Source organism: Rhinichthys klamathensis, unplaced genomic scaffold (assembly GCF_029890125.1).
Source record: "Rhinichthys klamathensis goyatoka isolate OS25496 unplaced genomic scaffold, OSU_Roscu_1.1 h1tg000196l_1, whole genome shotgun sequence".
Lineage (NCBI taxonomy): Eukaryota > Metazoa > Chordata > Actinopteri > Cypriniformes > Leuciscidae > Rhinichthys > Rhinichthys klamathensis.
Window position 1 is genome coordinate 6302501 of NW_026606722.1, and position 12130 is coordinate 6314630.

A 12130-nucleotide genomic window follows, 5' to 3' on the forward strand; every position below is an offset into this window, starting at 1 on the left:
GCACCTTCAAAGCCCTCGAGCCTCTGTTTGTCTTATTGCAGTTTTAATTGTAGTGCTTCACCGGGTATTAAACAAGATTTTTTTTAATGGTAGGTCTGTTTCAAAAGGTTTATAGGCTAAAAATCAATTTCCCAGAGGAGATTTTGAATGGCATTTTTGCTTCCCTTCTGCCCCACGGTTGATCTATGTGCTCTTCACTAAAACTTGATCACATGATCCTAAGCACAAACATTTCAGTCCATTCCAGTGTAAGTTGCTCTTTCCCATCTTTGATGTCCATTTTAGAGGAATTTTCCAGGTTCAATAATTTGAACAAATCAAGTTAATTTTAAAAAGAAAAAAGAAAGTACTAGTTTGAATCTTTAATCATTGATATCACTGCTAATGATTCATCAATGGCTTTGACCCATTTTGATAATTAACAAATTACTTTACAGCATTAGTTAATGATGGATGGGAATTAATCCATGATGACATTTAATTATTAGTAAGTCTAGTACTAATACTAATAAGTTAATCTATTAATCAGATAGACTCTTTATTAGTTGCAGATGCGGTAATCATTGAATATCATTAATGAAGTCATACATTAATTCAAGATTATCTGTGCATTAGTTAAGCATGAATTAATGCATATTAGTGCACCCTTATTGTAAAGTGTTACCACTGTTTTTACCAATTTTTTTTTTTTTTAATCTTACCAATCCCAAACTTTTGAATGGTAGTGTATGTGTACTGTACTATGATGCACTCACAGTGGCAGTCTATAGAGCAACTGGAATAAATGTTAAAATATACATTTTCAAAAATATAGCCACAATTTAAATTTTAGATGTGTGATAAGATGAATACTAAAAGAATGATTTAGACAACCTTACAGCTCAAAAAACACATTTTGCCTCACTTTCATTTTGTGCGCACGACTGAGGGTGTCAAAATGATTTTCTTTGGTAATAGAGCTGGACTTGTAACGAACCTGAAGCATTCCTGTAATTTTTTTAATATCTTTAATGTTCATATCTCCTGCACACACTCACATGGTGAGTAACACATTCATTGAGCGCTCACTGTGCTGCATGGTTGCTTTTTGCTCTACGTCTAATCTTTACTAACTCTAACCATTTTCATTGCTTAGAAAATTTTATGGTATTTTAAGAGTTTAGTGATATGATAAAAGATTTTTTGGGTTGAAGGAATCAATGTGGAGTGCCAGCGTGCCAGGAGAGATGCCCGTGCCACCTTAATGGTTTTATTCTCTCCTCTCTGCTGATGTTTTAGGGTGCTGCCCCTCCTCCACCCAGTCAAATTGTACGAGTCCAGTGTCTGTAAGCCTTACCTACTGTCTACCAGCGTCACATAGTTTTGTGTTTGTGTCTATGTATGTCAGAAAGCCTGTATGCCTCTGAACACAGCAAACCATGTCTTCCTCTTCACCGCTTTCTTCTCCACCCTTTGTCTGGTGCTGCCGTCACATAAATCAAAGACATTCTGGGACTCAGAAATTCAGATTTTTACGACTCCTGCTAAAACACTCCCTAAACGTTGTTGTACAGTGTGTTTTTCATTCACCACACTTCCCTTAAGAGTTTTCAATCAGTGTAGATACACAACAGTCCAAAACATCAGTTGTTTGGACTCGTTGACCTTTGGACTCGTATTCTGAATCCTGATTTGCCCAGCCGTATCTTGTTAAGTAACAGTCTGAAATCTTAAACCACATCCTGAAACCTTATACTATTAATTACCTGCTTCATTTATCTTCCTATTCATCATTTTAATGTCTCCGAATCACTGTGCTATAATTCTGTTTTTATAGCGTACTGTCTGTGAATGAACCTCCTTAGGGTTTGCAGCCCTGTAAGTACAGTACATGAGTAAACAGCTTGCAGGTATGCAGGAGCTAATGTAAAAAACCATTTGGAATCTCAAACTTCTCTTTGATCTCAGTCCATTTGGCCTGTGTGTGTGTGTGTTTACAATTTCTGATTTTGAAAAAAAATGGTGCATGCTGCAAACTTGAAGTTGGTACAGTCACAAAATAAAGAGAATGTTTTTGTGTTTTATTGTATTTGTTGTTGTTGTTGTTGTTGTTGTTGTTGTTGTTTTGGAGGTTTGATTGAAATAGTTGGTGAAGCAATACTTTCGTACAAGATTTGTACAAGAGTTACTTTATTTTAATCTATGTTATGGGAATATTTTATATACCGATAACCATTTTTATGGGGAAGAAATCATCATGCATGCATCATGGCGACCTTTTTTTGTTGCAGCATTTCATTTCTTCACCTCAGTTTCTTTCTTCTTCTTTATTTTTACTTTTTAAAGGGAAATCAATACATTTTGTGCAATTTGAGAATAATAGTTCATACTACTTCCAAATGACAACTTTTCATAATGTTGCTGAAGTGATTGAATGACTCACAGGATAAAACTGTGTTTTGAAAGTCAAGATCAGCCCAAATCAGCCAGAAAATGACTCATATTTCCTACGGGATGTTTTGGACCTTTCCCCTTTCTCCCTTTGCCTTCCCGATCTTCTGTTTCCTTTTCTTTCTTCACCTCCACCCTCTCATCCCTTAGTTTTTTCTCTGTCATCCTCTGCCCACTAGCTTTTATTATATTGTTTTAGTTCTCCTTTTCAAGGTAGTATTGTAACATCCATCCATCCATCCATCCATCCATCCATCCATCCATCCATCCATCCATCCATCCATCCATCCATGATAAAGGACCATTGAAATTTACCACCTGGATACAGATTTGGCCTGTTCTTTAATTTTAATTTCCTGTTCTTTTTGGTTCTTAAAGGACCAAAGAATCTCAGCCTGTTTTTTAATGAACCATGAACCCAGACTTTTCACCTTTGACTTTTGCCCCTCAGGTGATTCGCAAGGGTTGGTTAACCATCAACAACATCAGCCTGATCAAAGGAGGAGCCAAGGAGTACTGGTTCGTGCTCACCGCAGAGAGTTTGTCCTGGTTTAAAGATGACGAGGCGAGTAACTGCATTAGAGATTAAGTGTTGTTCATTCATTTGATGACTTTATGATGATCATGGTAAAATACAGTTGTCAGTGGTGCGCTTAAAGTTCCCTGCCAGGTTGTGGTGGAACTGATTGGCTGGTCTCTGTGTCAGTCACACTGTGTGGCCTGTCAGGCGGGCTGCCATCTGTCTGCCTGTCTGTGCCTGCTGTACAGGTGCAGGAAGTTCTGCACAGCAAGTGTAGACAGGCAGACAGACAACGCTCTCAGTCATTGGCAGCGCAGCCTGCTTCTCCCGACCGGAAGCCGGAAGCAAAGGGGCAAGAGAGAGGACAAAGATAATATATTACTTGAATACAAGCATAAAGGGCTTCTACATGTCTTCTAAATATTTCTTTTCACATCATTGCATTTAACATACAAAAAAGCTACAAAAAGTAAAAATGACACTGAAAACGTACAATACTCTTAACCAGAATAGTAATTTAAATGCAGAAACTTTTATTACTAGATTATGAAACTGTTATATCCACTTATTTTTCACTCAGTCGGTCATTTCTCGTTTTGTTGAATCCTTCTTTTTCTTTCTTAGCTGCTATTTTACTTGCTCCCTTTTCCTTATACCCCCACCGTCTCTCTCTGTCCATTGGGAATTAAGGCATTTGGTCTGGATCACCCTGACATAGCTGGAAGCCCCCCAAGTCAAACTAACACACAAACACACACACACACACACACACACTCAGACACACATGGTTATTGATATACATAGAATCTTAAACACACACAGACGCAGACACACTAACGCTCACCGGTCGTCCCGACTGCCAAATGCATGCGACTATATAAGCAAACACTAATTTTAATGAATACTGAAACTCAAAACCCGTGCGGCGCTTCAAACAGAGGAATTTGCATGAACATGGTTATATTTTTCTGAAAGTCACACACCGTTAGACTCAAAATATTCAGATCTGAACAAATAATATTAAAATTATTGGCTTTCCATTAACATTGAATTTTACACAAGTTTTTAAATATTAGACTTAAGAAGTTGGCTGACTTCACAGTTTCTTATGTTCTGCTGAATCCATTATTGCCTAATTTCTTTTCAATACGAGTGTGTGCATGATCCCTCTAAAGTTTGCCTGGAGTATATTCCATTCCAGAATTTGAAATTTGACATTAAAATTAAAATGGGAACATTTGACTTCATATCACACTGTTTTCAATCTCTTTCCCTGTCTATCTTCTTCACTTTCTCTTCATTTCATTCTGTCTCTGTGGTTGGCAGTCTCATTGGGGCCATACACATTCCTGGGTGGAAAATTGTAAGACTTTGTCCAAACACCATCCAGCCTCCTAGAGCCTGCCGAAAGAGAGAGAGAAGAGAGAAGAGAGAGGAAGAGATACAGCCCCTCACCCCTTGCAGAAGATCACATTGCAATTCTCACACATTCTGTGCACATACACACATTCTTGCATTTAAACAGATCACTTCTTTACCCTTAAAAAATGTTCTCCAATACAAACTGGCATCAGTCGTTCCCTTCCTTTCTCTAAATCTGTCCCAGTTCTGATGGCGTTTATGGCCCGAGACTGCTGGTTTGGATTAATCAGCGCCCAACACTAAACAGACACGCATTCCTACAGTCTTCCCTCTCTCTCTTTTTGAGCCGAGCTGCATGAGGGAAAACAGATGACTTGTGCACCCCTCCACTTCTGTTTGCATTTGGCATAATCACTGTCTTTTCACCTTTTCTCAGAGTCTTAACCTGTTAAGCTTCAAGCCCATTTTTGAAAAATCCCCAGATATGGCATTCCCAAACTGAAACAGATACAGTTCATGAACCCTTTGTACTAAAAGCACAAGTAAGATCTCATTTGAAAGCTGACACCTGGAAGTTTATTGTAAATGTAGAATTAATTATTATCATAATGAAAAAAATAGTTATAAATAGCTTCAAAGTTTTGTAAAGTTATTATACATTTATTTTTATGAAACATCTTCATGAAAATAAAATTGAAGTTGGCATTGTAGCAATCTAGAAATGCACTGCAGCTAAAGCCACATGTCTGGCCATGTTATATTTAAAATTTGAAGATGATAAGTCTAAAACTCTGTATTTAGTTCAATGTTTTTCAAGATCATGTCATATGACTTTATTTTGATTAGACTGGTGTTTATTGTTTTCTTATAAGCATCTATTCAGTCTATTGCCTCTATTGTTTTGTGATGCAAAAACGAGCCCCATTCAGTCTCAGTCTCCCCTGCACATATTCACACCTCTCCAGCCAGTTTATTGCTCTAAATATGCTTTTCTTTTGTCTGCATTATAATCACTAACGACTAGCAATTCACACTGTTTCAATCCCTCATTTATTTTATAAAAGTTCTCACTTCACAGTGAAACTGTATCAAATGCCCTTTTTGAAAAACGAAACATTTCAGTAAGCATTCTTATTTAGAAAAAAATCATAAAAATTACACCGAAGTAAGGTAGCAGGTGCTCAGTACTAGCTAGCATGTTAGCTTAGCACACCATCAATACACGACAATTTATGAGAATAAAACTATGTTTGTTCTCCAAACTTACTTTATAGCGCAAGTCGAGTGTTTTAAATAACTTTCTGTAATCTGATTTGGCTTCAGATAAAAAAATCAGATAGAAAATATATTATTTTATTGTATTCTGCACAATTTGAAAGTCTATCTCGATTAGCATTACATTATACATATAATCAATTATTATGAAAATACCTGACATGACTCGAAGAACACAGGTAAATCAAATATCATTGCAATCATGTTTATTGTCTTCAAAACATCTTTATCTGCACTTTACAGCGATCTCGGATAGCTTTGTTGTGGCAGGACTTCCTGAATGTCACATGATTATGGCTCTTCTTCATGTGATCCATATATTATGGACTTCTGTTCAAACAGCGCCCTCACTTTCAGGATGAATTGATAACACAGTACAGAGTATACAGCGCTCAAAATGATTACATCGACGCATTTGGGTATAAATTCAATAAATATTATTCCTGTCTATAGAAGTCTAATGTAAAGCTATGAGAATCTATCAATATTTCTCCAAATCTGCACATGTTTGAGCTAAAAGCCCTGAGGGACGTTGTTTTGTCAAGCGCTGTCATGACGATCGCACGGGAGTTTTTTTCTGAATGAGACCGGCTGAGGCTCATAATTCATATTAAAGGTAACGACTCATTTTTTAATTTCATAACTCCTGACACAAATTAAGACATAACTGTCACTATAAGTTTCTCAGAATACAATAGTGGTCAAATACTGAATCTTGAGTCTTATATCTTTTTAATGATGTATAGTTTGTCAAGGTATAACATTAAATCTGATAGTATATTTGAACTAAATAAATAAAAAAACGCTTCAGTGCGCCGACGCTCTGGAGACGGTTAAGAGGTTAAGTTAGCATGCATACATTCTTCAATTATGCTGAGATCTGGACAAATCTGGCCTTCTGAACATCTCAAGATGGAAAACTAGCCGGACACCCTGAGCTTTTATATAAGCCATATGCATGCACAGTTCGGCCTGAGTACATACAGTACATGTTTACACATAAACGGCAGGAAGGACTACTAGAACGGTAATATTATTCGCATGCCAGGTTTATCGACACGTAATGGGTTATGGTGGGCTAAATTCAAGCTCTCAGTCATTGAGAAACTTCTTGTACGTGTCGTTAACGCCAACTTTGAGTCCACAGAGACATGCAGTATAACCAACACTGTTGTAGATAACAAACCAAACATAGCAGAGTCTGACTTTTCACCTGGAGTTGTTGAGTTTTTGTGTGTTTTTGCTTGCGTTTGAGAGTTTGCGTCGGTTCCCCAACGAAGTGAGTCCATGCACAGTCTAACCAATGTGCAGACTACTGTACACCAGTATGATCCTGAACAGGTAGTCTGAACACTGGGATGACGGAGCAGGAGATAGTTCCAGCCCTCTCTCTCTCACTCTCTCTTTCTCTCTCTCTCTTTTCACCTCTTATTCTTTATCTACTTCAATCACTCAGTCCAACCCTGCTGGCCCCGACCTTCACAGGAGGCGGTAGAAGATGCAAAATAAACACGACAGAAATAGTCTCCATTGCTTCTATCTTATTCTCGGTCAGGATGACGCCAATGTAGAGGACGGAGAGAGAAGCTCCAGACGTCCGTTTACCCGTTCTCGACTTTTTCAGTTCCGTCTCGTCCCCGGCCCCGTCGTCCGCGTTGGTTTGCAGTATCCAGCCTTTGACGTGGCACATTCGCTCCCGCAGCCGGCTATCTGGCAGGACATTCATGGAAGGCATAGCAAAAAAGAGGGAATGAGGAGTCAGAGAAGGAAGGAGAGAGGGAGAAAGGAGAGGGAGGGACCCCACTGGCCATATAAGGGTTGATGGGACCCTTGAGGAATAAACTTTTGGAGTGGTCCGTTGTTTCTAAAATTCCTCTCTTTCTTTCAATCTTTTGGTCCGACTCGCTCCTATCCACTCCTGTCTTTCTCCCTCCGTCCTCTCTCGGTACTCCCAGCCATCCTCTGGACTTCCCTGCCCCATCTCTCTCTCTCTCACTCACCCTCTCTCTCTCACTCTCTTACTAAAGCGGTACCAGATGTTGTATTCCTAACGCCAGCCTGTCATTTCTAACTTTTTTTTTAACCTCTAAAAACTCAGGCAGGAAGTGGGCCCCTCTGGAATGAAAAAAGAGAGAAAGTTTTCGAGGGGAGCAGAAAAGGAGGGGTGCAAAGAGTCAAGGAGGACAAGGAGAGATAGTTTAAAAGAATAGGTCCCTCAAAAGTAAAAATTCTGTCATTGTTTGCTCACCCACATGTTGTTACAAAAACCGTATGCTGTTGTTTTTTTGAATAATTTTTGCACTAACTCTTGTCCAACAATGAGAGTTTGTAGTGACCAGGGGCTGTCAAGTGCCAAAAAGGAATGTTGTGAAATATTATTACAATTTAATTTTATTACAATTCTAATTTAATATGTTTTAACATATAATTTATTCATGTGATGGCAAAGCTGAATTTTTAGCATCATTACTCCAGTCTTCAGTGTCACATGATCCTTCAGAAATCATTTTAATATAGGCTGATTTGCTGCTCAAGCAACATTTATCAATGTTGAAAACAGTTGTGCTGCTTAATATTTTTTTGTAAACCGTGATAATAATAATATATAAGATTTATAAATAATATTATAAATGTCTTTACTGTCACTTTTGATAAGTTTAATGCATCATTTCTGAATAAAAGTTTTTTTTTTTTAATCTTTAAAAAAAAACTGACTCCAAATGGTAGTGAATGACTTAAATTTCAGTCTGTTTAAACAAAGCTATCGTATGGCTTCAGAACACTTAAAATGTAGCACACAAGAGCCATGGTCCACTTTTATGAAACTTTTATGATGCTTTTTTGTCCTTTTTGGTACTTGTCAGCTCTTGCTCACTATGGACTGCTGTTGAATGGTAAGAGCTGTGTAATGATTCTTCAACAATAGCTATTTTCCATCCACCTATTTTTATGCACATTTTGGGATATTGCATGAAAAGACGCTGAATGGAAACGCCAAGATGTGCTTAATTCTAAAAATGCGCATAAAAAACTGATGTGCTCAATTGAGGCAGATACATTTTTATAAGACAGGAAAACATGCGCATAAAGTACGATGGAAACACATTTACCAAATAAATTCCTTGACATGCTTAAAAAATGCCTCCAAAAGCAAGATGACGTGACTGTGTTTATTGCGTTTCATCTACGTGCTCTGCAACGCAAGTCATTTATTATATATGCAAAAAGACCTACAGTGGCTTCTCCTATTGCAGCAACCTAAAGTTTTTCTTAGTGATACTGGGTATCAGGAAGAGATTATTTTGTTCTCTTCGACTCGCTGGATGGAAATGATCCTTTATTGTCCGCAAATGTTTTTTGCAATATTCCAATTTAGTTAAAAGCACAAGCTAAATGTAAAACTTTGTATGGAAACATAGCTACTGTCAAGTTTTGGCATTGGAATCACATGAAGGTGAATAGATGGCAGATTTTTTTCTTTGGTAAACTGGTAGACGTTAGATTTTTAGATGGTCTAGCTGATTTGCAGAAAATACTTGAATTTCCCCAAAAAATTCCTCCACAGTCACTCCGTCAGACTCAATCACTGATAGTGGCTTCATATGGCTTCTCTCTTCCCCTTCTGTTTTTCATTTTTACTCTTTTTAGAGTGTTTCCCCTCACACTTTCATCCCTTGTTCCTCTCTTTCTTTCCCACATCTCCGTTCCGTTATTTGCAATGTAATCCAAGCCGTTTCCTGAGACCCCAGCCCCTCCTGTACAGACAGAGGGAGGGGGAGAGGGGGAGCTCTTTTTCTTTTCTTTAGTTTTTTTTTTCAGACGAAATGTTGTGTTTTAGAGCCATGGTCCAAATAATGACTTCCACATGTGGGCCCTCACACTCTATCTCTCAATTCCTCTTTCATTCTTTTTCCTTCTTTCTCCTTCTTTCTTTCTCAATTCTTTACTCAAAAAGTGAAAACTAGTGGCATCTCTCATGTGCTTTTTTTTTTTTTTAAGTCCTAAGCCTGAATCCTTCCTGAGGATGATCACATGGATCTACAGTAGATTCTTTCTTTGTTTCTTTGCTCTTGGCTTTCTTCCTTGTAGTAATTTTCCCTAGTTCACACCATTTTAGAGATTCCGTTAAAGAGATTGTTCAGCCAAAAAGGAATATTCTGTCATTATTTGTTCACCCTGATGTTGTTCCAAACCTGTGTTTTCTTTCTTCGCTGGAACAGAAAGGAAGAATGTCCCGGTCACTCTTTTCCATGCAATTGCAATGAATAGGGACAGAAGCCTTCAAGCTCCCAAAAGGATGCAAAACACCATAAAAGTTTCATAAAAGCGGTTCATACATGCCCGCTAAATTCCAAGTCTTCTGAAGCTACAATAAAAAACTTGAGAGCAATAAAAGTCTTGAGTTTACAAGAGATATCTGATTCCAGAAAATAATTGTTCTTTTGAAACAGAGGTATTTCATTTATTGGTTGATCTTGTTCACAGAGGTGATCTGAATGATTTGTTAATGAGTTGGACTGATCCAGTTCTCAAGTTCTACTCACTGCCTCAATGTTTCAGTGGTGAATAGATCACTAGAAGGGAAGATGATTAGTAAATGATGACTTGAAATTTGTGTCAATTTTGAAGCTGGAAATCTCCAGTCCCAAATCATTGTAATTAAATGGAAAAGAACAACCAGTACAGACTTAAGATTTTTCTCTTTTGTGTCCAACGAAAGACAAAGTCACACAGGATGAGTAAATGATGACACAATTTTCCTGTTTTGGAGAAACTCCTAATACAGTTTGTTGACACTATAATAAAGTTGTTTATTAAGATTTGCTTCTCAAAAATGTGCCATGTGTGAATGTTAAAAAAGATTCCCAGAAATGCTGTCTAGGTAGGCAGCTCACTAAGTCTTAAGATGTCCATTGTCTGTCTCATTTTCTAGGAAAAAGAGAAGAAATATATGCTTCCTCTGGACAACCTGAAGGTGCGGGACATAGAAAAGGGCTTTATGTCCAGCAAACATGTCTTTGCCATCTTTAACACAGAGCTGAGGTCAGTTACAACAATTCTTTTTACATGTTTTTTCAGAGAACATAATTTTTCATCTTTAAAAAGATGTAATGATCAAACTTTAAATTTAAATATACAGTTGTGGTTATTGACACCCCTGGTAAATATGATCAAAGATGACTGTAAAAATAAATCTGCATTGTTAATCCTTTTGATCTTTCATTAAAAAAATTCTGCAAAAATCTAACCTTTCCTTGAAGTAAAATAATTGAAAGTGGGGGATACTTTCTCTAAAGTTTTTCTCTAAAACACTTTGGACACAATTATTGGCACCTCTAGTAAAATATCTCTGAAGTATATTCCCATTAATATTTACGTTTTTTAGCACACCATGGTAACTAGGAGCATGAAATTGTCTAGCTTTGACTTCTTGTTTCACAGGAGTATAAATATGAGGAAACACAAAGGCCAAATTCCCTATATCATCCTTCACAATGAGTAAAACCAAAGAATATAGTTCCGATGTGCAGAAAAAGATTGTTGAGCTTCACAAAACAGAAAGTGGCTGTAATAAAATAGCTAAAGCATTGAAAATCCCCATTTCCACCATCAGGGCAATAATTAAGAATTTGCAATCAACTAAAGATGTTACGAATCTGCCTGGAAGAGGACATGTGTCTAGATTGTCTTAATGCGCAGCGAGGAGGAAAGTTTGAATGGCCAAAGACTCTCCAACGATCACAGATGGAGAATTGCAGAGATTAGTTGAGTTTTAGGGTCAGAAAGCCTAAACAATATATATCAAACAGCCTCTAAATCACCACATGTTGTTTGGGAGGGTTTAAAAAAAAATCCTCTCCGCTCATCCGAAAACAAACTGCTGCATATTCAGTTGTCAGACACGACTGGAACTTCAAAAGCGACCGGATTCTGTGGTCAGATGAAACTAAAAAAAGAGCTTTTTGGCAGCAAACCCACCAGATGGCCACAGTTAAATATACCACTGGATCTTTAATGTTGTGGGCCTATTTTTCTGCTGGAGGTCCTGGACATCTTTTTCAGATGGTGTCGTGGATTCTATCAAATACCAACAGATAAAAAATTTAAACCTGACCACCTCTGCTAGAAATCTTATAATGGGCCGTGGTTGGATCTTCCATCAGGACAATGATCCAAAACAAACATCAAAATCAACACAAAAATGTGTCACTGAGCACGAAATTAAGCTTTTGCCTTGGCCATCCCAGTCCCCTGACCTGAACCCTATAGAACATGAGTGGGCTGAACTGAAGAGAAGAAGCACCAACATGGATCTGGGAATCTGGAGAGATTCTGTATGGAGGAATGCTCTCTGATCTCGTCAGGTGTTCTCCAAAATCATCAGACATTATAGGAGAAGAATCAGAGCTATTATCGTGGAAAAAGGAGGCTGCAAAAAGTATTTAATAAAAGGGTTCTCTGTAAATAATTATGGCCAATGTGTTTTGGAGAAAAGCATTTATTCTATAATGTGACGACGGATTGTTTTACTTCAATGAAAGG

The 12130-nt window shown here is 37.7% G+C and overlaps 1 protein-coding gene and 1 long non-coding RNA gene across 7 annotated transcripts in view; one reads left to right on the forward strand and one right to left on the reverse strand.

The window, feature by feature from the left end:
* Positions 1 to 12130, forward strand: part of dnm3a (dynamin 3a) — a 57588-nt gene that overhangs the window by 26074 nt on the left and 19384 nt on the right. For 4 of the 6 annotated variants that reach the window (XM_056262775.1, XM_056262776.1, XM_056262779.1 and 1 more), the window contains exons 14-16: positions 1279 to 1308; positions 2882 to 2995; positions 10521 to 10630. In XM_056262775.1, the coding sequence (XP_056118750.1) occupies positions 1279 to 1308; positions 2882 to 2995; positions 10521 to 10630 (254 nt within the window). The remainder of the gene's footprint in view (positions 1 to 1278; positions 1309 to 2881; positions 2996 to 10520; positions 10631 to 12130) is intronic. The other 2 variants (XM_056262777.1, XM_056262778.1) reach the window with 1 other exon arrangement.
* Positions 3021 to 7559, reverse strand: LOC130096121 (uncharacterized). Its single transcript, XR_008808175.1, has 2 exons — positions 7193 to 7559; positions 3021 to 4351 (listed from the first exon to the last, which is right to left on the reverse strand). It is a non-coding gene; the product is annotated as an uncharacterized LOC130096121 (long non-coding RNA).